The sequence below is a fragment of the Camelus dromedarius genome, chromosome X, assembly GCF_036321535.1.
Source record: "Camelus dromedarius isolate mCamDro1 chromosome X, mCamDro1.pat, whole genome shotgun sequence".
In the NCBI taxonomy this organism is placed as follows: domain Eukaryota; kingdom Metazoa; phylum Chordata; class Mammalia; order Artiodactyla; family Camelidae; genus Camelus; species Camelus dromedarius.
The window spans coordinates 30,709,357-30,737,249 of NC_087472.1; the positions used below are offsets into that span (position 1 = coordinate 30,709,357).

General features: G+C 42.0%; 1 protein-coding gene across 1 annotated transcript in view; it reads left to right on the top strand.

Moving 5' to 3' along the window:
* Positions 1-27,893, top strand: part of TRPC5 (transient receptor potential cation channel subfamily C member 5) — a 227,887-nt gene that overhangs the window by 109,767 nt on the left and 90,227 nt on the right. Inside the window, exon 3 of the mRNA XM_031446350.2 lies at positions 27,078-27,599. Coding sequence (XP_031302210.2) covers positions 27,078-27,599 — 522 coding nt within the window. The remainder of the gene's footprint in view (positions 1-27,077; positions 27,600-27,893) is intronic.

Sequence of the window (27,893 nt, forward strand, 5' to 3'; positions counted from 1 at the left end):
TTTCTTTCTCTCAAGCCATTCTGAACAATGATACTGGCTTATTCCTCCCAGAAAAGCATAACAATCCCATCATTCCTGTCCATCTTTCAGTGACTCGTAGGTCTCCTCATTAGAAGAGAAACCAGCGCCTGAAGCCTAGCACCCAAAACCCTTCATTAATGGCCTTTCCCAGAACTGTCTCCTCGTAGTCTTGTCTAAACCCCTCAAGTCAGACAGGTCTCTTCATGGTCTCTCTTCCTTTGGAGTATAGTAGGGGCACATAGTAGGAACAGAGTAAATACAAAATCATCAAACATGGAATATCATAATACACTGCAAAGTAGAAATAATACAAGTAAAAACCAAAATTGTAAAATGCTTAGAAAATACTGATAATGAAAACACTCAACATCAGATCTTATGGGACATGACCAAAGCTGGGTACAAAGGGAATTCACAGCTTTAATACTTGCCTAGTTAAACAAAAAGGAAGGAAAATAAGCTAACTGATAACTCACAGACTAGGAATTGGAATTGACAGAGCATAAAGCAAGATACTAGATTAAAAGTCCCTTGAATAAAGGGTCTGAATCAGCATTTAACACGGTGCAGAGAAGGGACCTTATCTCTCTTCTTTAGTGCTGTCTCCCAGCACTGGGAAAGTGCCTGCCATAGCACAGGCCCTCAATAAATATTTATTTTATGAATGAATAGTATGCAACTGTGCTGTGCTAAGCATCTTACAAAACTTAATCCTCCCAGCTACTCTGTTAGGCAGACAGTATTATTATTATTGTCCCCCTTCCACCAGTGAGACAAACTGAGTCACAGGAAGGTTAAGTCAATGGTTCAAGATCACAATAAATGTCAGAGCCAGGCAGCCTAGCTCTTAAACCCACCCTCTTAACCACTAGGCTCTACTGCTTCTCTGGCAGTCTGGGTTAAGCCTTAGAACTTCCACCACTGAAGTTTTGAGACAGGGTAGCTCAGTGGAGGATGGATGACCTCTCTGGAAAGGATAGGCCTACAGAATTTGGAAACATAGCAAAGCAGAGAAGTGTGAGCATGTTCCCTATTCAGTCTGTATCACCACCCCATCAAAACTGATTTGTTCTGAGCCCCATTTCCCTAGAGCCCTGCTAAGTGAGTGATTTAATGTACTAATCTGAACTAAGGCTACATGGCTACTCTGCTCCATGATGATCTTGGCCACCTCTGATATTATGTAGCCTTTGGCTCTATCACTCACTTGACACCAATCACATACTACCATGGACTATTGTTCAGCCTTACTTGTGTGAATGTCTGGTCTCTGTAACTAGATTGTTTCTTAAATGTGAGGCATAATCTAATGCCCATCTGTTTCCATGCATCCCCCATCAGTACCTAACCCACTGCCTAGTATATGATGGGCGATATATAAATACTTGCTGGTGAACATGACGGAGTTAAGTCTATCTCCCAGAAATCACATTGCTAGCTGATTGAACAAGACATACTGGACTTCCATATTCAATCCAATTTAGCTTCATAACAGTTTTAAAAGCAGGGAAAGCACAGAGGAGTTTCCAAAGAGGGGACTAGCAACACCAGCCCTATCTGAGTTTTGAAAGCAGGCCAAGTCTTTATTTGATGTCCCCCATTTCCCCCATCTTTCCCCAGTGCTCTGGCAAACCCTGAGGAAGAAAGGCACTGGGTAAACTCACTCTAAAGCACAATCTAAGGTATGACCTCCCCTGGAGAAAAGTAGTGTTTAACTCACAGGAATGAACCACTAATGGTGGAAAGTCAGGCATATGAAACCTGGGTGAAGCAATTTGGGACAGGCTGTCTTTTATCAAGATCCCTTCAGACACTGCCAATATAAACCTCATCTGTCCATAACTCAAATTTCATACCATATATATAAGCCCACAAAGCCATAGGCTCCAACCCCAGGTCTCTTCAGCAGCCTTCTCTTCCCTTGCTCCTCTCTCTCCCAACACCCCCTCCCAACCAGCCACTACTAAATTTAATTTTCTTCCATTGCTCTGACAATTGCAGCGATAAGTCATGTATCAGTAACTATAACAACAGGCTGCCACAGAGCTCTGCCTTTCTAGGAGATAGAAACAAGATTTATTTACCTGGGAGCAGTCAGGGATGTGAGCAAACACAGGACTCCTGAAGGACCTGGGGTCCAGCTGGGTAGGCTACTTTTGGGAAGGCACTCTTCCCACACACAGAATTCAAACACCTGTCCTTTCTCATGGAGGCCTTCCCCCATCTCACCAAAGGAATGGGCACAGCTGATCTCCATCAGTCTTGGGTGGATAAACTAGTACCCTCTTTACTGAGCAAGGAATTTGGCTTCAGGCTGACAACAAGACCCCCTCTGCTCCACCCTTACACCAGCACATAGTGCTCTTCTCCCTCTTCTAACCTATCAAAACTGCTCTCAGATAAAGACCAAAGGCTGGGCATAAATGGCTGACACTGGCTTCAAGTATCACTCACATGGAGACCTGCATTTTTTATTGAAGTATAGTCAGTTTACAATGTTGTGTCAATTGCTGGTGTACAGCATAATGTTTCAGTCATACACATACATACATATATTCCTTTTCATATTCTTTTTCATTATACACCATTACAAGGTATTGAATATAGTTCCCTGTACTATACAGGAGAAACTTGTTTATCTATTTTATATATAGTAGTTAATATCTGCAAATCTCAAACTCCCAATTTACCCCATCCCACCCCCTTCCCCCACTGGTAACCATAAGTTTGTTTTCTATGTCTGTGAGTCTGTTTCTGTTGTGTAAATAAGTTCATTTGTGACACCTGCATTTTTAATAGGGACCAAATCTTAAAGTAAAAGTGGTGGTGCTCTATCAGCTAGAATTCTATCAGGTAGAATTTCCTGCACAGACAAGTAGAAGACTGTGCATGTATGTGTGTCTGTGTGTATGTTCTTATTCTGTTGTCTTCTTGTGCATGTGTTATTCTGTGGTCTTCTTGCTACTCCAGAAAACTAACCCTCTTGGCAGCATCCACTCCCTAACCACTATGGCCTATTTCCTTAGGCATAGATATTGGCAACCTGAGGAATTTGTGATTCCTTGGGGTAAAAACTCTAAAATAACTCTCAGATTTCAGAATTTTGGGAGTACAGAAAGTTTAATACCAGCCTATTTCTTGTCTATCAAGCCTCCTCCCTTTGGCCCACTGACTCTCGAAATCTTGTTAGCAGGGAGAGCAAATCCAGCTACAATCCGGAGAGGAGTCTTGTGTCTGTCTATGATCAAAACCAGCTCAAAAATCAAGCTTTGTGCATATGGAGAACTTGTCAAACTGCAGACTCCTGAGCCCCACTGCATACCTACAAAATCAGAATCTTGGGTTTGGGGCCTAGAATCAACATTATAATAAGCCCACCCCCCCACACACACACCCATTTCTAGGTAAGAAGTCTATGTGCCTCTCTGTATTAGTTTCCTAAGGTTGCCATAGCAAATTACCACAAACTGGGTGGCTTAAAATAAAAGAAACATACTCTGTCACAGTTCAAGAGGTCAGAGGTCCAAAATGCAGGTGTTGGCAGGCCTGGTTCCTTCCGGAGTCTCTAAGACAGAATCTGTCCCACGCCTCAGCTTATAGTTGCGTCACTCCAGTCCCTGCCTCCATCACTACAAAGACTTCTCCTCTGTGTCTTTCCTCTGCGTGTCTGTGTCCAAATCTCCCTCTCCTCTCTCTTGTAAAGACACCAGTCATTTGATTTGGGGCCCAGCGTAATCCACGACTACCTCATTTTAACTTGATTACATCTACAAAGACCATTTTTCCAAATAAGATCACATTCACAGGTACTGGGTGTTAAGACTTGAACATGTCTTTTGAGAAGACACAATTCAACCCACTACACTCTCTATGAGAAACACTAGTCTAGGCAAGTGGTTTTCAAACATTTTTCAGTAGCAGAGCATTTTATTAAATGAAATCCTGCCCAGACATAAAACAGACCCAAGCAGAGCGGCCCTCGTTTAAGTGCAGGTCAGAGCCCAAAGCCCCACTTGTTCACACACACACACACACACGCTCCCACAGCTCCCTGGCCCTGAGGAGCAAGCATAACAGGGAAACCACTGGCCTAGAAGACAGAATGACTCTAATTCAGAGTTTGAGGTGCTGGTCTTGGGCAACTCATAAGGTCTTTTGCACATGTCTGGTTATAGAATCCCCTTACAGCTCAATTTCCTCATCTTTAAAATGAAGCTAATAACACCCACCCCTACCCAACATAGGGGCCTGTTATAAGGAAGAAATAAGATAAAGATATGTTTAAGTCTTTTGAAAAAAATTAATACTAGACAGAGGTCAGTGACTATTATTTTCAGTTTCACTCCATCAGTTTGGCTTAGCCTGTCATATTGTGTGGAGAGACCAGCTGGCAAGTGACACTCACCACAAGGGACTGCCAGTACAGTAAGAGGGAGAGGCTGGCGAGCGAGCTGGCCCAGCTCACAGATTACCTCCTTCTGCCTGGCCTTTGTGACTGACAATAGTTTCCCTTCTGCTGCCAGGCAAGCTGTATGACCTCAAAATCATCCCTACTCGTTCACTGGAGTTGAAGGATTTGAGCAACAGGGAGGTAGAACTGCTGGCCTCTGCATCAACAGCCCACCCAAGTAATTTTCTTTCTTGGTCACTTGCGTCAATGCAGGCAGGCGGAAAGAGGCTAAGCCAGCCTTCTCCCCATGGCCCGCCCCTCTGGGCTCTGCCATAATTACTCATTTGTCTGTGGCAGATGGCTCCAAATTAAAATTGGTCTCACAGATGAGCTAGCGAGATTAAGTCTCAACAACACTGATAAGTGTTTGTGTTGAGATTGTAGAAAATCAGCAACAAGGCACTCCATTTACCCCTTCCCCTATCTGACCCCTGGTATCAGGGAGAAATTGCACAAGTTGGAGGGGGACACTGAGGGCCTGGGTAAAGGTGACTGGTGCACAGAGAGGGGGCCTAAAGATTCTAGGCCCTAAATCTCCAACTCTCAACATGGGAGCAGAAATGAAAGGAGAGAATCGCAAAAGTGACCCTGCTCTTTACAGGCAGCCTGGAGAGGTATATAGAACATAGACTTCGGAGTCTTAGTAGTTTTGGTAGATGTGCTTCCTTGGGCAAGTCAGTCTCTCCAAACCTCAGCTTCTTCATCTGTAAATGTGGACAATTAACAGAGCCTACTCCACAGAGTTACAGTGAGAATGAAATGAAATAATCCATGTATATTGCTTAGAATAGTGCCTGACGCATGGCAAATACTCAACAGGTGGGAGCTAATACTACTTCCACTCCTACTAGTTGAAGCCATGCTGATATTTCCTGCCAGATAATCTCATCTATTCATTTCTAGATATGTATTAAGCACCAACTAGCACCTAGTGGCTAAGAGTTCAGATTGTATGACCTCAGGAAAATTGTTCACCCTGATTAAGCATCAGTTTCCTTTTCTGTATAAGGGGGTTAATGATACTACCTACATCATAGGTTGCTGTGAGATTTAAATGAGAATTACTTTTCAATATTTGGCACAATGTGTGTCATATAGCAGTCAATATATGATACTCATATCATTAGAATTAATACAAAATGTTAATTTTTTGTTACCTGAATTGCCAAATGTAACAGTAGATATTTATCTCTATAATAATCTAAGTAATAGCATTAATTCTATGATTCTCATTCCAAAGTCAAAGTTCTAGGCCAAAAACATGAGTTTTGTCAAAGTCAAGAAAATAAATCAGCCACTTCATTGGAAGAAAAAGTCAGAATGAATGCACGGCATCATATTGGCCAAAGTGATGAAGTGAATTCTCTCTTCTCATGTATCTGTGCTGACTTTATGAAGAGCTGGCCCACTTCACTCACAAAGCAGAATTATAGAGTTTAGAGATCATTTGGTCTGAAATGACATGTCCAGGGTCACTCAGCTGAGCCCAAGCTGGCACAAATGCTGCCTGTCTCCCAAGCCACTATTTCTACTACACTGCTCTGCTGCTGAGGAATCATCAGAAGCAGTAACATTTACAACACAGCTGAAAATAAACAAAGCAGGTACACATAGTGTCTATCCAAAACAACTCATTCATGATGGAGTTCCAGCAAATGATTCATTCTCTTTAGTTCTATTCCATTTTCTAAGTATTTTTGAGTACTAATCATATGCCTGATGATAAAATTGAAAGATACAGCAAGTGCCCTTGAGAAATGTATAGTCTTGTGGGGAGAGCAGACACACACATGATATCCAACCAGTCTACCCCTCTCATTGGGCATGGCCTTCTGTGTTCCAAGGGACATAAAAGACTTAGGATAGTGATGTTTGCCTTTCAGAAAGAAAAAACATAATTATTTAAACTTGGTCTCAACTAGACCAAGGGAGCTAGCTGCATGATACTTCACAAGGAAGAGGCTCTGAGATAATCTTAAAAGCAAGTCACTAAATAAAAACACATAAGGTTTTTTAGCCATGACTGACACCCTCCCCCTTTCAGGGTTACCATCAACTCAGGGCTTCCTTCCTGTAGCCTGATGCTCATGGTGGTCTATAGTGCTCACCCACATACATACATACCATTAGGGAGTTTCCTATTCTTCTCTGTCCCTAGGCAGGTGTATCTCATCTGTGTGTAATATCACCCCTTCCTCCTTCACCTCCCATGTACAGTTATCCCGAGGACAGCTATCTTCTGTCTCCTTTTCACCCCAGGCTCCTCATTGTTACTGTTTGTTTTTTTTTTTTAACTTACGGCTCTTGTTGCAAACTCAGTTCAAGTGTGAAATAGTGCAAAACTCAGTGCTCTCCTTCCATCTCTTCACCCAGCTGTCCTATCCCAGAGCACCAAACACTGTCTTGTATTGATTCCTTTCCATATGTCAACAACAAACATCGGACAGAAATAGAACAGTGCAACAAAATGTATGTTACATTATCCAGAATGTGTGATGTGGACAATATGGGAGGCCACTCTGGATACAAATAGACAAAGAGGTTTCAGGGGAGGAACATTTCAGAAAAGAAACAGGCTTTAAGCTGGAAAGGAAGACAGAAGGGGATGGCACACTTGTCAGAAGGAAGTGAATGAGCAATGATGTGGGTAGTGGGAATGACGGTGGCCAGTTCAGAGTGGGCATGGGAGTGAACAGTTGGTGATGAAATCAATGCCTGGGATTCTTGTTACCCTCATGAGATGAACCTCATGGAGGAAGTCCCCAGATACCTGACTCAGACTCAGGACATTGGGCCAGGTGAGCCCTGAGTCTTATCAGAAACAGCAGTTCTTGGGTTCCTGTGTTCATCTGCCCTCCTTGTTTTTTCCTCTGATCCTAGTTGGAGTAAAGGGAAATGAGTCTATGGCCATTGGCTGAGACACTCCTTAGTTGGGACCTTGCTAAACAGTCCCCACTACCCCAGCTGGTTGTTACTGATCCTCTGATTGGCAGCTGGGGCAGAGAGGACTGAACTGGGATGAAAGAAAGAAGCTAGACCCACTGATCACCCAGGGGCCTTTTGGACAGGGCCACCTCTCACCAAATACTATGAGGAGCTGGTCATATTGATCTTTGACTCTCCCTCCTTTTATCTATCTTCTTCGTGTCTTCCAACCCCTCCCCATACTCATAGGTCCAATGTTTGTGTCCCATTTTAATCTCATTGGTTGACAACTGTCTTAGTTTCCATGATATCATGCCTACCTGATTCCTCCTCCCTCTCTGACCACTGCCTCTTTGATTCTTTTTTGAAATCCTTATCTTTTTCTCTCTTCAATATTGGTGCTGCCCAGAGTTCTGTTACTTTTCCTTTTGTAGCCCAGTATCTATCATGAGATCCATAATTGTTTTTCCAAATTTCTGAATATATTTAAAATGTATCCCAAACATTTAAATTCCCTATGTTGAATAGCAAAAACAGCAAACACTAATGTAGCACTTACTATGTGCCAGGCACCATTCTAAGTACATAACATACATTAACTTATTCAATACTCACAATCAGATGATGCAGGATAATACTCTTATCCATTCTTACAAATGGGGACATCAAGGCACAAAGAGGTTAAATGACTTCCCCAAGTTCATATAGCTAGTAAGTGGACGAACTGGGATTCAAACCTAGGCAGTCTGGCAGCAGAGTCTGTGTTCTTAATCCTGTGCCAGCCTCATTTTGCCCTCTAAATCCTCTTCCTCACCCAGTGTACCCTTTCTCAAGTGATGGCACCTTCACCCTTCCAGTTATTCTCCCAGTTGTCTAGATTTAAAACCTTGTAGATGTCTTCATCTTCAATCTCTCCTTCAGCCACCCACACCCAGTTGGTTACCAAGTCCCTTTGAATAACTTAATTGAGGTGAGGAGGCAAACATATAAACAATAAGTCAAAATTGAATGCTGTGGGAGATAAGAACGTGCTGTATATGTGGGAGCATGGGTTCTGATCACATCACTCAAACCACCACAGTTGCTCCTTATTCCCTACAGAATAAAATTCAAAATACAAATGCAGGGTTGATAGTTTAAGAAAAGGCGGCTGGTTAACGGCCCCTCAAATCATGTTGAATTGTCACTGATAAATCCAGCCTTGGGCTTGAAAGGATAGTGAAGCCAACAGACAAGACAGGACAAGGGAAGTGGTTTCTTGTATCAGCAGAAAGTCTCTGGAGTCAGGAGAGCCACCTTAGTGAGGGTCATCCTGGATTCGGGGACCTGCTGATAAATGCACACTTTGTTACTTCTGACAGGATTAAGTGACACTATATACCTCTTAGAAGAAAACATAGGCAAAACATTATCTGACATAAATCTTAGCAATGTTCTCCTAGGGCGGTCTACCTAGGCACTAGAAATAAAAGCAAAAATAAACAAATGGGACCTAATTAAACTAATAAGCTTTTGCACAGCAAAGGAAACTATAAGCAAAACAAAAAGACAACCTAAAGAATGGGATAAAATATCTGCAAATGATTCAACTGACAAGGGCTTAATCTCCAGAATATACAACCAGCTCATACAACTTAATACAACCCAATCCAAAAATGGGCAGAAGACCTAAACAATCAATTCTCCAATGAAGACATACAACTGGTCAATAGGCACATGAAAAAATGCTCAATATCACTAATTATCAGAGAAATGCAAATCAAAATTAAAATGAATACCACCTCACACCAGTCAGAATGGCCACCATTCTAAAGTCCATGAATGATAAATGCTGGAGAGGGTATGGAGAAAAGGGAACCCTCCTACACTGCTGGTGGAAATGCAGTATGGCACAGCCTATGGAAAACAGTATGGAGATTCCTCAAAAAACTAAAAACAGAATTACCATATAATCCAGCAATCCCACTTCTGGGTATGTATCTGGAAGGAACTCTAATTCTAAAAGATACATGCACCCTAATGTTCATAGCAGCACTATTTACAATAGCCAAAACATGGAAGCAGCCTAAATGTTCATCAACAGATGACTGGATAAAGAAGTTGTGGTATATTTATACAATAGAATACTACTCAGCCATAAAAAGAATAATGCCATTTGCAGCAACATGGATGGCCCTAGAGATTGTCATTCTAAGTGAAGTAAGCCAGAAAGAGAAAGAAAAATACCATATGATATCACTCATATGTGGAATCTAGAAAAAAAAGGAAAGAAAAAAAATAGACTCATAATGTCTATAAAGGGCTCAAAGAAGAAAGGAAACCATGAGATGTCCATGACAAAAGCCTTCAGATCTTGAATCTTTTCAGACTACCCTAGAATCTGACCACCTCTCACCACCACTACCACTTCACCCTCGTCAAAGCCGCCATTACCTCTTACCTAGATGATTTAGTAGCCTGCTAACTGGCCTCCCTGCTTTCCCTCTCAGCCCCACATAATCTAGTATTTCTCCAGCAGCCTGAGTCACCCTTTTAAAACATAAGTCAGACTATGTCACTCTACCCAAAGCCCTCCAAAGCCCTTTCCAATGCCTCCAAGACCCTGTATGACCTGGCCTCCTGCTCTTTCCTCTCATCTCCTACCACTCCCCCCTCACTCAATTGCTCCAGCCACACTCACCTCTTACAGGAGTGATCTAGCCTCAGGGCCTTTGCCTGAAATGTTCCTCATCCAACTAGCTGCATGGCTGGCTCCCATCCTTCCCTTAGATATCTGCCCCAGTGCTAGCTATCGGGCAGATCTTCCTTGATCTCCCTACAGAAAAACAGCACCTCCCCATTGCCCCCCACCTGCTTGCCTGCTTCAAGATTATTCGTAGCTCTTATCATCACCTGACATATATGTTTGTTGCCTGTGTCACCTCTCTAGAGAAGGGACTTTGCCTATTTTATTCACTTCTGAATTCTCAGAACAGCTTTTGGAACATGGCAGATACCTTATAATTTTTTTTATTGAGGCATAATTGACTTATAACAGTGTCTTAGTTTCAGGTGCACAACATGATGATTTGGTATTTGTATATATTGCAAAATGATCACCAGAGTTTGTCTAGTTAACATCCATCACCACCATAGATAGTTACAATTTTTTTCTTGTGATGAAAACTTTTAAGACCTATTCTCAACACAACTTTCTAATATTTGATACAATATTACTAACTATAATCACCATGCTGTATATTATATCCCCAGGAGTTATTTATTTTATACCTAGAAGTTTGTACCTTTTGACTTCTTTCACTCATTTCCCCTAACCCCCTACCCCATCTCTAGCAACCACCAATCTATCATCTGTATTACGAGTTTGGGTTGGGTATTTTTTTCCAAATTCCACAAATAAGTGATATTGTCCAGTATTTGTCTTTCTCCATCTCACTTATTTCACTTAGCATAATGCCCTCAAGGTCCAGCCATGCTGTCACACATAAATGGTTTTTTGAATAAGTGAAACTCATAGAATGTCAGACCTGGATAGACTGTCTAGTCCACCTCCTCCCCTGGGGTCAGTGAGACTCACAAAGGGGAAGTGACTTTCCACACTCAACGGAGTGTCTTTTATGGCAGAGCCAACTTCTGACTTCCAGCTGTCACTTTCACTACATTAAAATTAAGTTCTGTCTTGAAAGCCACTCACAGTGAATTCTGTGACATCCTGGGGTCACCCATTCTGAACTGTCTTCCTTGCATCTAACCTAAATCTTACATCTTATAGACTAAACAATTTCCTCTACTTCAGCTCTTTGTAAAGAGGAAAGACATACTAAAGATAGATAAACCTTTCAATCAAATATTTGCTATTTTAAGGGACTGATATTTGCTCTAAACAAAAGCCAAGGCATGGTTTCTGATCCAAGGTGACTCAAAAGACTTATATCCACCCCATGAAGCAAGCATCTCTTGCTAGATGGCAGGGATCGAGAGATCCAGGGTAGGAAGGCCACATGAGTGTCTAAGTGACAATATCTTTGACTCCTGATTACTGCAGTATAGGCAGGAGAGCATTAAAATATGTCCTCTAGAAACAAAACACATTTGTATCTAAAAACCAAACCTATTTAGTTTGTAACCAACAGCCCTTGGTTGTTATTATGTGGTCATAATTCATAGCTTTTGCTAGCCAAATAGTCTTCCCCTGAACTACTGAGGGGGAAAACAGTGGTGAGCCCTGGCTTGGTGCTGGTGTCTTTATTTTTCTGCCTTCCCTATTGAGAACCTGATTTTTTTCTTCCAGTTTTAAAGTCTCCATCATTTTAATCAGAGACATGATTTCTAAATTAGCTGATTCCCATTTGTAAACCAGGAAGCTGAACAAGGTGGGCTTGCATATTCTGCCATCAGTGCTAAGCTTTTTTGATTAGAATGGAAAGTGTTCTCTGGATCCTGGAACTTACTTGGGAGAAAATGCCATAGATCTTATTTGAGGGGAGCTCTTCAAGTGAGCTAAGCTCTCTTTAACTGGAGATCGTTCTTTGGTCATTCCCACTACTTTTTCATTTAAACTACCTACAAGGAATTTATTGATTCAACTAAACGTTTCATTTCCATACCCTTTGGTCTTTGAGACTGAAGAACCCAAGCCAGCAGCCAGATAGAGGAGTATGATCTAATAAGAACACTGAGCTAGCACTCTCAATCCTGAGCTGCTTCTTTTGAATCAGACTGATTCAAAATTTGAATCAGACTGATTCAAATATTTCCTCAAAGATCCTTGAGCTCAGCATCCATAAGTTGGTCAGATGAGGGAGGAGCCACCTTATACATAGAGGTAATGAATTATATGATAGGAAAGCATTTTGATTGGACCAGTGGCTTTATTAGAAAGTATCACAGTACCATAAAGGATTTACAAGTTAGCACTGGCATCCTTCTTCTTGCCAAAGGTGGGTACAACATTGATGAAGTGTCAGTTGTATTACATCTGCCACTTGACCCAGCCCATCACCGTCTCTTCCTCCTCTCTCTGCCCCTCCTTTTTCTACTTTTTGGCCACTTTGGGAGTCTGACATCTCACTTTCCCAGCACAGGACAGGGTATGATGGACTTTCTCTCCAAGAATATGGCCAGCTACTTACAGAGTGGTCAAGGCCTCCACCCCACACTGGCCAAGGGTAGCCGCCTCCTCCATAAGCGTGCCTGCCAGGAGCACCACTTGATCTTCCAGGGCGATGCCCTCCACTGAGGCTCCATGAGCCTTCATCTGGACAACTGTCTCCTGGCCAGTCAGCTCCAGGGTGTGTAGCCCATGGACACAGACAAAGTACTGCATGTTGGCTACTGAATCAACTGTCACCACCACTGCTGCTGCCACAAAGATGGAGTCAAGAAATAGGAAGGACTGCATCCTCACAGCCTCCTGTGAGCCTCGTCACCACTTAGCAAAGCATCCTTAATAAAGAATTCCACACTAGAGAGAGAAGCCCATAGGTGCTGAGGAGTGTTTGATGGGGAAGAAAGAAATGTGGCCACCCAATTTCAAAACCACAATCTCAGCAATAGAGAGAAATAGAATGGCGTATCACCACAGGAAATTTTTGAGCAGAGGCAGAGTGGCCATCGGGCAGGAGTGTTGCCAAAGGGGTTAAACATCTATTATAAGTCTGGACTATGTCATCTCCAAGGTCTCTTCCTACCCCAAGATTTTGCAAGGTGTCTGTCAGCTGTGGAGCATGATCTGATGAACAAAGTCTGAGAGTGGAGTTCTCATGTTGACTCCAGTCCTCAACTGTTAATGTAAGCAAATTACTCAACCTCTTCCTAGTTTAACTTCTTACTATTGAAAAGCAAAGGGATAGTACTAAATAATCTCATAGGGATGCTGCAAGGAAATGAACAATGTCTTGAAATTATTCTAAAACTATTTTACAAGCCCACATTAAGTAGGTACTGTGCCTGACACATAATTGGTTTAGCAGAGAGGCAAGAATACAAAGCCCCAGTATATATAAAAACCACAGGGGAGTTCACTAATAACTCCACAGCTAGTGATGCCGTCAATGCATTTCTAGAATAAAACCTCTGGAGTTCTGGTGGATATCTGTTTGGCTGTGGTCCACTTAATCATACACTCATCAGGATTAAATGAAACATGACAATCTAGTCCATTCTTCTGTCACTGCAAGCAATCCAAGTGTAGCCTCTGAAAGAGTTAAACACACACACACACACCGTTAATTTGATGGAACAGAACCTTGGCAAGGTATGAAAGAAGTCCCAAAACAATTCTGTGCAAGTGTCAGTTGCTCCAAATTCTCAAATGTATGTCTGTAGCCTCCGGGGAGTCTCAAGTTTACGAATGAATGGTATTATGAGACCACAGCTGAAGAAGAGTTTGCTGGAAGCTAAGCCTCCTCCTTGCATACCTGATCACCTTTGCTGCTCTTTTCTGACAATAGGCAAACAATCCCCCTGCGTCTATGGGGCCAGCTGGGAACTGTTTCCTCCGCTATCAGAAACTGGGGGTGGAATAATCAAGCATTTGGGAGCCTCAGTCACTACCACTCTTGCAACTTTTCATCATTCTTTGAGATTCTTATCCCCTATTGACTGAAACTAAAGGAGAAAATCAAGCAGTAGTATATTTAATTTGAAACCCTGTCCCTTCTAAGACGTCCTTTCCATCAACACTGGCCTGAATTCCTGAAAAGGTGCTACAGAGTGAAAGACTTCATTGATGCTATAAGGTGTCTGGTTACATCTGTCTTTCAAAGAGAGGTAAATGTTTTGCAAGTCAAAGGTCATCCTTACGTTGAACATGTCTTCACTTTTCCAAGTTTCAGATTTGGGGCACATTTGACTTTAGGGAAATAAGGACAAGACAGCTTATGTTTTCCTAATTCAGCAGTGATCAGCACCTAGCTTACTGTTCTCTAGGGAAGACAGCAGCCCACACTCTCTGCCTGCGAGCAGACTGAAAGAAAGACAGACAAGAGGCAGTAACAGCAGGATTACAAACTCATAGTAGCCCTCCCTTCTCCCATCTCCAACCAGAGGCAATCAAGCTCTTGCTCCTTTCCTTTAAAACTTGGGTCTGTTCTGACAAGAACAAAAGGCATTCCCCACCCCCACCCAGAAGGAACTATTGACAATGCAGCTGCCAGTTCAAAGCAATACAATTAAAAGTAATGTCTGAAAGAGGAAGAAATTATGGTTGGGTGGGGGAGACATCTTTCCCACGTTTTTCCTCTCAAAATGCAATAGAGGGAAACTATATAAGTAAATGTGCTACATTATATGGATATTGGTAAACTTTGCTTGTCAAAGCCTATGTTTGGAAAAAAAAAAACTTGCTTGCAATTGATGATGTCAACATAATAGGTATAGGTTCAATCACAAAATGATTTAAGCTACTTTTAAAATATGACCTGTTTAGTCTTATGACCCAGTAATATAATCCTAGCCATTGAATACTGAAAAATTAACTGCACATTACAGTGTACGCTGTCATGGCCCCTGTTTTTCTGCTAAAGAAGAAAGAGTCCTGCTGAGATGCCTGTGCTAGTTGAACTTGAGCTTCTTGGCATTGTCCAGGCTCAAGTTTCTTTTCTCAAAGGCTTCCCAACTCTAGCCAAGCCCTGCTGCAGAGTGAGGGGCTCCTTGCTGCACAGGTGTTTCTGGGTGAAGCCACTCAGAAATTCCGGGTAAAGAGTTCAAGAAGAAAGAATCTAAATACAAAATTCCCCCAAAGTGCCCCCAGCAGTACCAACCAATAAAACGTTTCCTGCCATAAATGGTCACTGTAGGTTTATCTCATGCTTGCCTAGAATATCCATAACTCATGGAGTTTCCATTCTGATGATAACCAAGGGAACTAACTGCATTACTTCCATGAGATGAATGTGCCTTGACTCCTTTTCAGTGGGGCTGAAGATAGTAGCAAAATAGCACCATGCCATGGAAACGTGATCTCCATAATGACCTGCCCCATTTCCTGCCACTGTAGCCCTTCAGTACCACCACCCCCAGACGAAGACCCTTCATTCCCATGCGGTACAGGCTCTGGGACTAATCCTGTTCCTAGTCATGGGGACTCTTAAAACTAAAGGCCAGCAGATCAGCACTTTAGGATCCAGTCACCCAAGCTGCTGTTCCCCTCTGAATCTTGTAATTTGATAGCTCTGTCTGAGCCCTTGCCTTGTTGCCATGTAACCAAGCCTCTGCTTTACATTCTACTTTAATGGTTCTAAACTGCAGGCAGTTTTGCTCCCCAGGGGGGCTATTTGGCAATGTCTAGAGATATTTTTGGCTGTCACACTTCTGGAGGGGATGCTACTTGCATAAAGGGAGTAGAGGCGAGTAGTAATGCTAAATATCCTACAGTGAATAGCACATTCCCCCACAACAAAAATTATCTGGGCCAAAATGTCAAGAGTGCCAAGGCTGAGATACCCTCGAGTAATTCCAGTAACTGAGTCCCTGTCTTATATCCTGCCCAAGAGCCCCATTCATGTTGCCAGACCTCCACCAATCACCTGCTTCCTAGACCTCTGTGTACATCCACATTCTCCAGGTACCATGTTCCACCCACATACTGAGAAACCTCTCCCTATCCACTACCAGCATGTCTGAACTGCTTCAGATACCAAACAGCCATCATTCCACCTGACCACCTTGAGTCCGTAGTGCATGCTTGTTAACAACCCAAGATCTGGCTCCAAACTGCTTGGATCAAAGTCCTGGCTCCTCCATTTGGTAGCTGTGTAAGCTTAGACAGATTTCTTTACCTTTCTGAGCATCAATTTTTTATCTACAAAATATAAATAGTGGCAATTCCTACCTCATAAATGAGATAACAAATGTCAAGTGCTTAGCAAATTTCCTATCATGTTTTAAAGTATTAGGTAAATGTTAGCTATTTCCCATTGCTAAGGCATTTCTAGATTGCTTCAGTGGGCCTCTTCTTGTCCATGGTTATCAACCTTCTAGAGCAGCACTCTCCAATAGAACTTTTTGCCATGATGGAATTGTTTTCTATCTACACTGTCCAATAAGGTAGCCATCATACGGCTAGTGAGTAGTAATGTAGGCAGGGTGACTGAGGAATTGAATTTTTAAAGTATTATTTAATTTTAATTAAAATAGATGAATGTGGATAATGGTTATCATAATATACAACACACTGTTAGAGTTTTTCAAAATTAATAGCCCACTAAAAATTAAATAGTGATAAACCATCCTGGGGAGTGGAGGGGCATTCCCACTCCTTCCCTTCCAGACACGGAGAATCACAGTCCCAGGTGGCCACTGTGCTGATGGGAGTGGGTTGCAATCTTCAGGTAGATTGGAATAGAAGACAAGCCTAAGACTGGCATGACTAATTCTAGCTAGCTCTGTCTCTCCCTGCTCCAGTCAGCCCACTGCCAAGCAAGCCTCATACCCTAGAGCAAGGGTTCCCAACTAGGGCAACTGTGCCCCCAGAGGACACCTGGCAATGTCCGGGGACATTTTTGGTTGTGAAACCTGGGGGAAGGGAGAGCTGATACCAGCATCCAGTGGATAGAGACCTGGGATGCTGCTAAACATCCTACAATGCACGGGACAGCCCCCACAACAAAGAATTATCTGATCCCCAAAATGTTGAGAAACTCTGCCCAGGAGGGATTCTTAAACAATCTCAGACAAGGAAGCATCTATTCTGCTCTTAAAAGCCTCCAAATACAGATAGTATCTAACCTCCCTGAAGAAATCAGTGAAATGGTTACACTACCCCCAGTTTACTCCCTTCAGGTTACCTGGAAGGAAATTGTTCCTTTCCATATGAGGGACAGAGTTTTAAAAAACAACAATTCTTCAATCTTGAAAACTGCAAAGAAGAGAAATCTCTAAGATGATGGAGGCTATGCAGAAGGAAAACTGGGTCTAGCTCACCAATTGCTAGGATATCAGAAGAGAGCCTTTGAACCTACCAAAGTTTCGAGATGAATGATAGATTACGATTTCCACAGAGTGTAATAAAATGGCTGACCTCATTACCCCAAAAAGTGATATGGTGTAAAGAATAAAGGTTTTCTCAAAACAGATTGAATTTAGTTATGTTTACAGCTTCTAAAACCATAAGAAATTATTTAGAAGGGCCAGGAATATTAGGGGCCATGCTTCTGTGAAATTGATAGCATGGAAGGAATTCATGCTCTCCCCCAAAACCTCCTCTTGTGCCTCAGAGACAGAAATCTGGGCTGTAAGGCCCGTGGGCCTGAGACAGTCATTGGACTAGAGCTTATATTTTAGGTCTCCTGAATTTCTCCATGCTGCAGTTTAGGTACATTTTCTCATGTACTGACTTCAGGGAAAAAGCTGAAAATCTACTATGTTCATTATAGAAAGGAAAACTGGATAATTCAGATCATAAACTAATTTTTCTTCTCCTAACTTAGAGCTTGGGGAAAGTATAAATAGTCTACATAATGGTCCCCTACTTTTCACTGTGCTTTGTCTAACTAGACACCAAATGCCTCCATGTAGCAGCAATCAGCTGGGCCAGATATACAAAATTCAATCCTGCAGATAGATGCTTCACCTCTATCTGGAGATTTGGGAAATGGAAGATAGCTGATGACTTATAATGTTTCCTTTGCTGAAAAGATCAAGGATAGTCATGTAAAGAAAAATTAACTTCCGGGGTAGCCTAGAGGTACAGTTCAGTGGTAGAAAGATCCTGGGTTCTATCCCTAGTACCTCCATCAAAAAAAAAAAAAGCTTAATTATTTTTTAAAAAGTCAGACAGAGAAAGACAAATATATGATATCATTTATATGTGAAATCTAAACAAAGATACAAATTTTATTTACAAACCAGAAACAGATCCACAGACACAGAAAAAAAACTATGATTACCAAAGGGGAAAGGGGAGGATAGATAAATTAGGGGTTGGGGATGAACAGATACAAACTACTATATATAAAGCAGATAAACAACAAGGACCTACTATATAGCAGAGGGAACTATATTCAATTTCTTGTAATAAGCTATATTGGAAAAGAATCTAAACATGCATATGTATATATATGTATGTATATGTATAATTGAAGCACTTTGCTGTACACCTGAAACATTGTAAATCGACTATACTTCAATAAAAAATAAAATTCAAGTTAAAAAAATGTTTTAAAGAGAAAAAAGAAAAATTAACTTCCTCCCTCCTCAGGGACCATGCCCACATTTTAAATAGCTGTTGAGCAGTAGTAGTCTACTGCTGGAAGCCAGTGCCAGCTGCCTAGCTTGCCTCAAGGTGTGTATCCCTGAGAGAAGCAGGCAGGTGGGGCTGAAGAATGGCTTCATGAATGTGACACAGTCTCCTCTCTCAAGCCTTGTCCTCCAATCATATAACCCTTCTGTCGGATGCCTGCATATGAACTGAGCAACTTTAAAACGTCATTTGGCATGTGTATGGAGCATGAAATGAAAATCTTGATTGGCAAAGGGAGGACGCTTGACATTATTTAACATGAATTCTGCTTCTTGATTTCTGCTCTGGTTTTCTTTATACCTTTTTAAAAGGCCTCTTACCTACCACTAGCTGACTTCAGGTCATTTTCTTTATTCAGGCTTATCCCACACAGCTTTTGAGAATAATGGTCAGAATTATGCTTTTATAACTTTTCTTTACACTCGGAGAACAAACTGAGCTTAATTTTTATCACTCAAGCTCTTCTAGGCCTAAACTGGGGCTCCTGGTAATACCTACCAATTTTTAATTTTATGGCAATGAACATACTTTTCAATTGTATGGCTATGAACTACTTAAAATAAAACAGAGGTTCTCAGCTCCTCTTTTTGTTCAATCTGGTTTTATTCTGCTGGCAAATGTGCACCTATCAAGATCAATACACACTGGAAAAATTACAAAATAATAAACATTTATTTGTATTGAATCCTATGATAAAGTAGGTGTCAATCTGGTTACCCGGGCCCTCACATGCTCCTATGCCCTGGTTGGATCACCAAGGTTTCTGCATCTGGGTTCTCAGCCCTTTCCAGAAATCTTTATCAAATTCCCACTAGTCACGTGACAAGCAATGACAAGGAAAACTCTAAATCAGTTTGGCGGCGTCCTCTCTCCAGTAAAGCAATCTATAAGAGAAATTTAATTTAAAAATCACATGATGACCTATAAAAAATGAACAAGAACAATGGTTTTCCTAAAGAGCTGCATGTTTTAAGCTCCACCAGAGGGCTACCTGCAAAGCTAATTACACTCACTGGCACATTGGGGTCCACCTCCGTGAAGTCCTAGAGACACGAGACCTGGAGACCTTCACTTCTGACATTTTTCCCATCTCCATAATAACCCATATCTTCTGGTTTACTTGTTTTTCAATTCATTGCCTCATTTTTACAATTTCTTGGGAAATGCCATAACTGTACAAAGAATGCCTTGACAGAGGACTGGCTCCCTAAAAGCCACCCATAATGTATCCCCTTTCCTACCTTGGTTTCTCTTACCTCTTCCTTTGTTCCTAATATCCATCCAAACACTCACCTTACTTTTGGAGTCGATGGCCCTGCCGTTCATTATAACCAATATTTTGCAAAGGAAAATGTATGGAATGGTTCACTTAATTCTTTGTGACAATCTAGATTTGAGAAAAATGCCTTTCTAGGTTTCCTACTATTAGAACTCTGAAATTATAAACTCTCACAACCTATGGAGTTAGCCATGTATTATCTTTTCATAGACTTAGCTCCTGTCTTTTGAAAAATTAAGAGTGCCCATCTAATGAGAAATCAAGAATGGTTTTGTGGACTCCCAAATCTTGAGCAATACTATATAATATTTATCTGGGTTTAAGACAGAACATTAGTTGATGAGGTTAATTAATATCCAATAAAACCTGCAATCTGATATATCTGAATATTCAATGTTGGGGTTGTAGGTTTGTTGATGTAATAAATCAAATGGTTGGTCTTTTGCTGGTTGAGGGTGAAGTAGTATAGTGGCTAACAGTATAGGTTTTGGTGCCAAACTGCCTGGGCTTAAGTTCTGGCCACTCTACTTCCTAGCAAAGTGACCTTAGACCAGGCATTTAGCTTCCCTATGGCTGAGCTTCCTAGGGTATAACATGGGGAGAATTATCATGCCTATAGGGTAGAGCCATGGTGATGACTAAATAAGATACTCCAGCATGGCGCCTAGCATAGGGAAAGTGCTCAGTAACCAGTAGCCATTAGTATTATATTTATCTCAGCTAATTTTGGCCATTACTACATACCTTATTTATTTTTACATATAATTATTGACCTTTTTAAACATCAGGTGGGTTCTGTGACATTGCCCCAAATAACTTTTGTCCATTTTAGTCTTCCCATCTAAATTATATACACTTTGGTCTTGAAATCAGCTGAGATGATCCAGCAAATTCTAATTATGATGGTTCTGTTTTTGCCAGAGTCTAGGAAACAAATTATTTCCCATCTGACACCAGTGGCTGCTCCAAAGTCGCTCACAACCTTGTAGGTATGGCAGAGTGGGCAGCTGGTAATGTGACGTGATTAGATGCTAGTGTTCTTCATTTCTGAGTAATACAGAGAAATGAAATTTCATTTCCAACAATCCCTTGGACTGCTGAAAAAGATTGAACATTGATTTTTATCTGGCAGGTTAGGATGGGGAGGAGGAGACCCAGCAGGTGGAAAAGAGGTATTGCAATTTCACTAAACCCTGGCACAAGATGGGAGATTCATTTCCAACATGATGCTATCAGGCCAGCTGTGTGAGGAAGTGCCAATAGGAGAGGTTCAGCCTATGACCAGACGGCATTGTGGGTATGAAAGTGGTGGCTCCTGATAAAGGTCTGCCCATTAATTACAAATGGGGGGTTTAATTTCAGAAGCCTGTGATAAACTCCAGCAAGGGCACCTGCCTAAAGCTGGTAACAATAAGATTCAGAAAAATTCCAATTAGCAGATTGGGTCCAGTGATGAGGTTAATGGAAATGAATGTATCATTTAGGCCTCTTGAGAACAATAATCTTGAAAAAGCTCTAGCCAGTCTTGGGAGTGGGGAAAGTGGAGTATCATCTGTTCCTCTGTTGTGTCCTCTGGCAATGGAATTTAGCTGAACATACGAAGAAGCTGACTTTAGCTCACTCTGTTCACTGTACTGCGAGTGACTCTGTCCTGTGCTCATTAATCCAATAGGATCCTAGAATATAATGCTAGCTTTTCAACAGGGAGACCTAGGGCAGATCCAGGAGCAAACTCATAAAGGCCTGAATGCAAAGCCCCAGGGAGAAGCAGGCGATGTTAACTTCTTTAGTGGCCCTGCCCTAAGACCACATCATTGCAAATGTAAAAATTCAATCAAGTCAGTTCATGCATCAGGTTTCTTTAAAGTACAGTTGTAGATAATATGAACCAAATCTAATTTCTTGTTGTGTTGGTTTCCTTCCCTGATCTCTCCCAACACTGCACCCTTTTTTGCCTTTTAAAAAATATGATTTTTAATGGGAAGCTCAAGATCATTCAGTATAATTTTGGAGTTCAAAGCGAAGGTAAAACTTGATAAGAAAAGAATAAAATTCAATTTTTCACCTGACCTCAATCTGAACACAAAATGGCTGTTAAAGGATAATTTAAAAATAAAAAAAGTTAAATCATGATTCTCATACAAATTTAAAGTTAACACAAGTGAACATATGTCTAAGATTTTATTTAACTCATTAATTAGTGTGGAAACCAGGAGGCCAGAAGTCTGTAAACTATGACCTGCAAGCCAAATCGAGCTTGTCACTTGCTTTTGTGAATAAATTTTATGGAGGACATCCACACCCATTCATTTACATATTGCCTTCGGCTGCTTTCTTGCTACAGTGGCAGAGTTGTAAGGTCCACAAAGCCTAACTTATTTACCATCTGGCTTTTTACTGAAAAAGTTTGCTAAGCCCTGATATAGGCCATAGGGAATACTGAAAGAAATTTACAAATAAATGCAAAGAAATTTGCATATAGATGCACAAATCAATTTCATTTTGCCAGGCAAGAAACAGTTTCATTACACTTTGCAGAGTTGTAAAATAACTCAAAGACAATCAAAGGCATGGATAATGCAGAAAATATACTAGACCTGGGCTATTAGGCTAATTATATGAACAGAAACTCAAGACTAGGGATCTAGGAAGAAATCTTGTTTTACAAACTAGGGCACAGGTAGGAACGAAGCTGGTATTCAGAAACTATCCAAAAAGAGAAAGAACCCTAATGCAGAGCCTCAGTGATTGGAATTCAGAATGGAGGAGGCTGAGGTTGGTCACTGGAGTGCTTCCTACCTCAAGCCTCGGTTGCTCTGGAAACTGGACAGGGCTGAGTTCTTGAGGTTTGATCAATGGGCCCAGCTGTGGGAGCACCAGGGTGGGCAGAGGCTGACCCCATACACTTTCCTGGCTTCAACCATTATTATAGGCTGAAGACTCTCACATCTACATTTACAGCCCTGACCTTTTCCCTTCAACATTCATGCTAGAGTTATAACAATTCCCTGCTACTGTCCCAATAGGTACTCCAAACTCAACATGTCCAAAATTGAACTGTAATTAAACCTCTTATATTCTAGCTCAGTTGGTGACCCCACCATTCTGTGATACAGAAACCTGACATCCTTGATTTTTCTCCCTCCAGTACTAGCTTATACATCCAATGAATGTCTTAAATCTGTTCTTTTCTATCTCTAGAATCATTGTCTAGTTTAAGATCTCGTCATCTTTTCACCTGGACTATTCATATCTTCTTACTAGTCTTACCCCTCTGAAACTTATCCAATGGTGTGCTGGAGTGGGCTTTCACCAGCTGGTAAGAACTGGTTGTGTGCTTTTCTTCCCAACTCTGTGTTCCCTGATATCATATTGGTAGCTTGAAATTGGCCACAGTAGGAGTATTTACACCGCAGAAATTGGCAAACACTACAAATCCAGATTTTTTTTAAATGGAAAGCTGCTTGTTAAACATTTATCAGCACATTTACCACTGCCAATTCCCCACAGTATGGCCAAACTGATCTTTGTAAAACACTTATTCAACCATGCCACTCTCCTGATTAAAACTTCAGTGGCTCCCTATGACCAATAGATCATGTTAAGTTCTTTCTCATGGCATCTGAGGACTTTCAACATCTCACCCCTGTCTAAATGTCCAGCTTCCTCTCCCCTCCCTCTTTAGTCTCACAACTTACATGCTAGCTTAAAAGTCACAAACTGGTTCACTCAAGCCTAAATTGCCTCATATACACATTTTGTTTGGCCTGCACTCTATCTTTGTTGTCTGAGCCAACATTTAAGACTTTAAGAAATTCTATCCCCAAATCCAGATTTCTGACTTCTCTTGAAAAATTACAACACTGCGTCCTCATTCATGCTTATAACAGTTTTATAACAAGGAACTGAGCAGCAGATGCCCTCTTTGAGAGGGTATGTGCTCAGCTGTTCACCAGTTCATACCATTCACTCATCCAAATTATGCATATGCATCCCCACTTCACTTTTATTTGTTACCTGTTGTCCGTTTGGCCCCTTTGTTGACACAAAGTTCTGATTATTAACAGAAACCTCTGACCCTTCTTACAGAATCTCTCTCTCTTTAGTGTGGCTGTCCTGATGAGAGTCCATGGTCCCCGCACAGTCTAGGAAAGGAAGAGCAGCAGGATGAGAAGAAGCAGCAGAGGGGGAAGAGGAGTAGAAATCTATAGTTTTTGGATCAGAGTCTCCATCTTGAAGCAACAGAATTGTGGAAATGACAAGCTGGGACTGTCCTAGGTTTTGGTGACCTCGGGGTATTCCCTCTAGAGCCTGTCTGCTAACTTTCCTTAGAGACTTAGAATGTCTGCTTTCTCAGCCAGACCTGGAAAAGAAAGACCCAAGGACATTAGCTCACATTGACTCCAATTGTGGGAGCTAGGTTTGTAAACAAGAGTCAGTTTCTCAATTTGAGAATAAGAAACAATTCCTTTTTGCTGAGTGCCTGCTGTGTGTCTAGCACTGTGCTAGATGCTATGGGGAAAACAAGAGCAGACTAAGACAGCTTTGCCTTCAAAGAGCTCACAACCTTATTGGGGAAGAAAGAAATACATCTGTGAAGTAGTTAGAGAATAACATAAGGCTGCATCAGAAGAGGGAGATCTTGGATGTAAACTAGTGCCCGCAACATCTGGGCAGGCAGTAAGGGATGGGGTTGAGTTAAGAGGAGGAGCTATGGAAGAAGCCAGGGCTTACAATGGACCTTCACTGCTAGAGAAATAGAGACTATTCCACATGGAGGGGGGGTGTCCCATGAAGATATACATACAGAGAGCAATGAACCAGGTGGGTGTGGCAATCTGTGAATGAGAAAGCTGACTGGAGGACCACAGGCAGCCTGGGTGGGAGAACATGGTTGGCCACTTCAGACCAGTTTCTTTTGAGAAGATTTCCTCTCTGGTGTCATGTACCCAGAAAGATAAATGGAGACTCAGAGGCTCTTTGTTGAGCATCAAGTCAAAGACAACAGAACCAAATGGCTCCAGAAAGCATCTCATATTCTAGGCATAGACAGCAACCTTTCAGCCCCATGACACAAGTGGGGCTCAACAACAGCCACAAGTAGCACTGTGCACTTTGGACAGGCCTGTCAGCATTGACATAGTGGGAAAGAAAGAAAAAAGAGTAAGAAAAGTAGAAAGAAAGAGCAAGGAACTTGGAAGAGAGAATGGACAGGAAGAGCGTCATGGCAGGGTGCAGGCAGGTACCTCCAGTCTAACCCAGGGAATCCTGTGCTGCAGGCCATCTTCCCTCCACCCTCTCCTGCCTCCCGCCTCTAGGTCATGACAGAGGTTAAGAGATGCTCCCAGCAGATTCCCAGATCTGAGCTCCTTTCTTCCTAGGCAGACATCACTCACTTGCCATCTCTCCCAACTGCAGGCTTTCTGCCAGTTGTTGTGTTTATGTTCATTACCAGGCCCACTCAGACCTACTTCTTCCCTAGCCTGGAGGCTTATGTTAATTTCTGAGATTATTCTTTCCTGTGTCCAATTTACTTTATGAGCCAGTAGCTCACTTCCTGCTGTCTTGTTTGTAGCTGCTCCCTCTAAATGTTTAACAGTGTTTACTTGCTGCTCCAGCCAAGCAGTTGATGACCAATGTGCAGCCAACTCTCAACTACTCAGAGGCTGATGCAGTCATCCCATGAAGGAAATAGATTTCTTTCAAACTTCTCCACCTCTTTCCCCTCCACCTTTCTGCCATTCCCTGTTTTCTGGCCACTTCCCTGTTTGGGAATCCTTCATCCAAGGTGGGAAGGAGGAAAGATAATGAAAACTGTAACTCATCCTTCTGTCAGTTCGCCAGCAACTGTGGGCTTCCAAAATAATTTTTAAGAATAAAAAGACACTATCGATTAGAACAATATTTGTCTATTCTGTGAGAATCTCCATTATTCATGCTCTGGTCTCCTCAGTTAAAATGAGTATTTGGAACTGTTTCTTTTAAATGTATTAAGATCAATATTTCACAGTCTCCTGGAATCCTATCGATGCTTTGAATCCCCAGTTCCACATCTCCATGAAGATTCGTCTGACTATTCCAGTCCTCCTCATTCTCTAGCTCCAGATTCTATCACACTGAGACTCTCATGTTGGGTCTAGTGTGCTGCCTTGGTTTTCCTATTAGACTAAGAACAGACTGGGTCCCAAAAGACACATTTCAAAATTGAAAGTTTTTTTAATTCACTGATCAGGTTCTGCACATTTCCCCAGAATTATATGCTCCTGAATACACAAAGAACCCCACACCTTTCACCTACAGCTGCCATTTACACCAAGCATCACATCATGGACATACCAATTTTATCAAAGGTCTTTTTTTCTACTGGCAACTTCTCCCCCAAGCCTAGAGGTCCTCATTTACAGAGTAATTTTTCCTGACAATAACAGATTCTCTCTACCTTGCTGGGATCTATAGGAAGTTGGAGGAACACTGTCTAGCCTTGGTTTTTGGTCCCCTGAAGTTCCACCTACATACAAAGTCAGGGTACAATTTGGGAGTGTCTTCTCCTCAACTCCCAGGGCTTGATTTAGTGGCATGGTCTTTGAGATTACTGGTTGCCTTTAGCCTTTCAAACAAATATTCCTGCAGTCTCAACTGCTCATTCAGAACCGAACACATACTACTATGTACTCCTACTTACCAATTTTATGTAAGTCTGATCTACCCAGCCAAACTCCAGAGAGTCAGGAAAAAAATGTCCTTCACTTCTCTGTACCACACCCATTGTGCCTCAGACAGAACCAGGCATGCTGGGTTGTGCACTGTAAGGCCAAGCTCTGGAGCCATACTGCCTGTGTTTGAATCTTGGCTCTGTGCCTAAAAGCTGAGTAACCTTAGGTATGTTCTTTAACCTCTGTGAGCCTCAGCCTCCTCATGTGGAGAGAATATTTACCTGACACAGTTGTTGTGGTGATTAAATGAGTAAATCCATGTAAAGTGCTGTATGTCTGACCTACAGCAAGCATTTCCCAACTAGCTATTATGAGAAGGAGGAGAATTGACAAAAAATTGGTGACTTCAATTCCTGAATCACTAACATTTGATGGGCCCCATGTTCCCTCTCTCTCCAAGCTTTAATCTTGCCCTTTCATGTGGTTTTTTCATTTTCTTGTACCAAGGTCCCCACTCTGATGATGGACACCCAGTTCTCTGAGTTCACACCAGACATCACTCCCATCATGCTGGCTGCCCACACCAACAACTACGAAATCATCAAATTGCTTGTCCAAAAACGAGTCACCATCCCACGGCCCCACCAGATCCGCTGCAACTGTGTGGAGTGTGTGTCCAGTTCAGAGGTAGACAGCCTGCGCCACTCCCGCTCCCGGTTGAACATCTATAAAGCTCTGGCAAGCCCCTCACTCATTGCCTTATCAAGTGAGGACCCCATCCTAACTGCCTTCCGCCTGGGCTGGGAGCTCAAGGAGCTCAGCAAGGTGGAGAATGAGTTCAAGGCTGAGTATGAGGAGCTCTCTCAGCAGTGCAAGCTCTTTGCCAAAGACCTGCTGGACCAGGCTCGGAGCTCCCGGGAACTGGAGATCATTCTCAACCACCGAGATGACCACAGTGAAGAGCTTGACCCTCAGAAGTATCATGACCTGGCCAAGCTGAAGGTGGCAATCAAATACCACCAGAAAGAGGTAAGCTGAACTCCTCTATTTTCTGGGAAGCTTAAGACCTCCAGAGTCCAGAACGGCAGAGCAAGAGTCAGCATTTTTCTCCCACTTAGCCCTCCACCAAACAAATGGTTAGATAGGCCTCAAAAACAGTTAGGTCCATTTAACCAAGGCACATACAACCTCTGCATATTTTTTCTTGATGGCCAGATAAGTAGGGAAAAATCTGATTCTATGATGGGAAAACACTCATTCATTCAACAAATGCTTATTTGGCACTGTTCTAGGAGTTTGGGATACAGAAAACAAGCATGACCC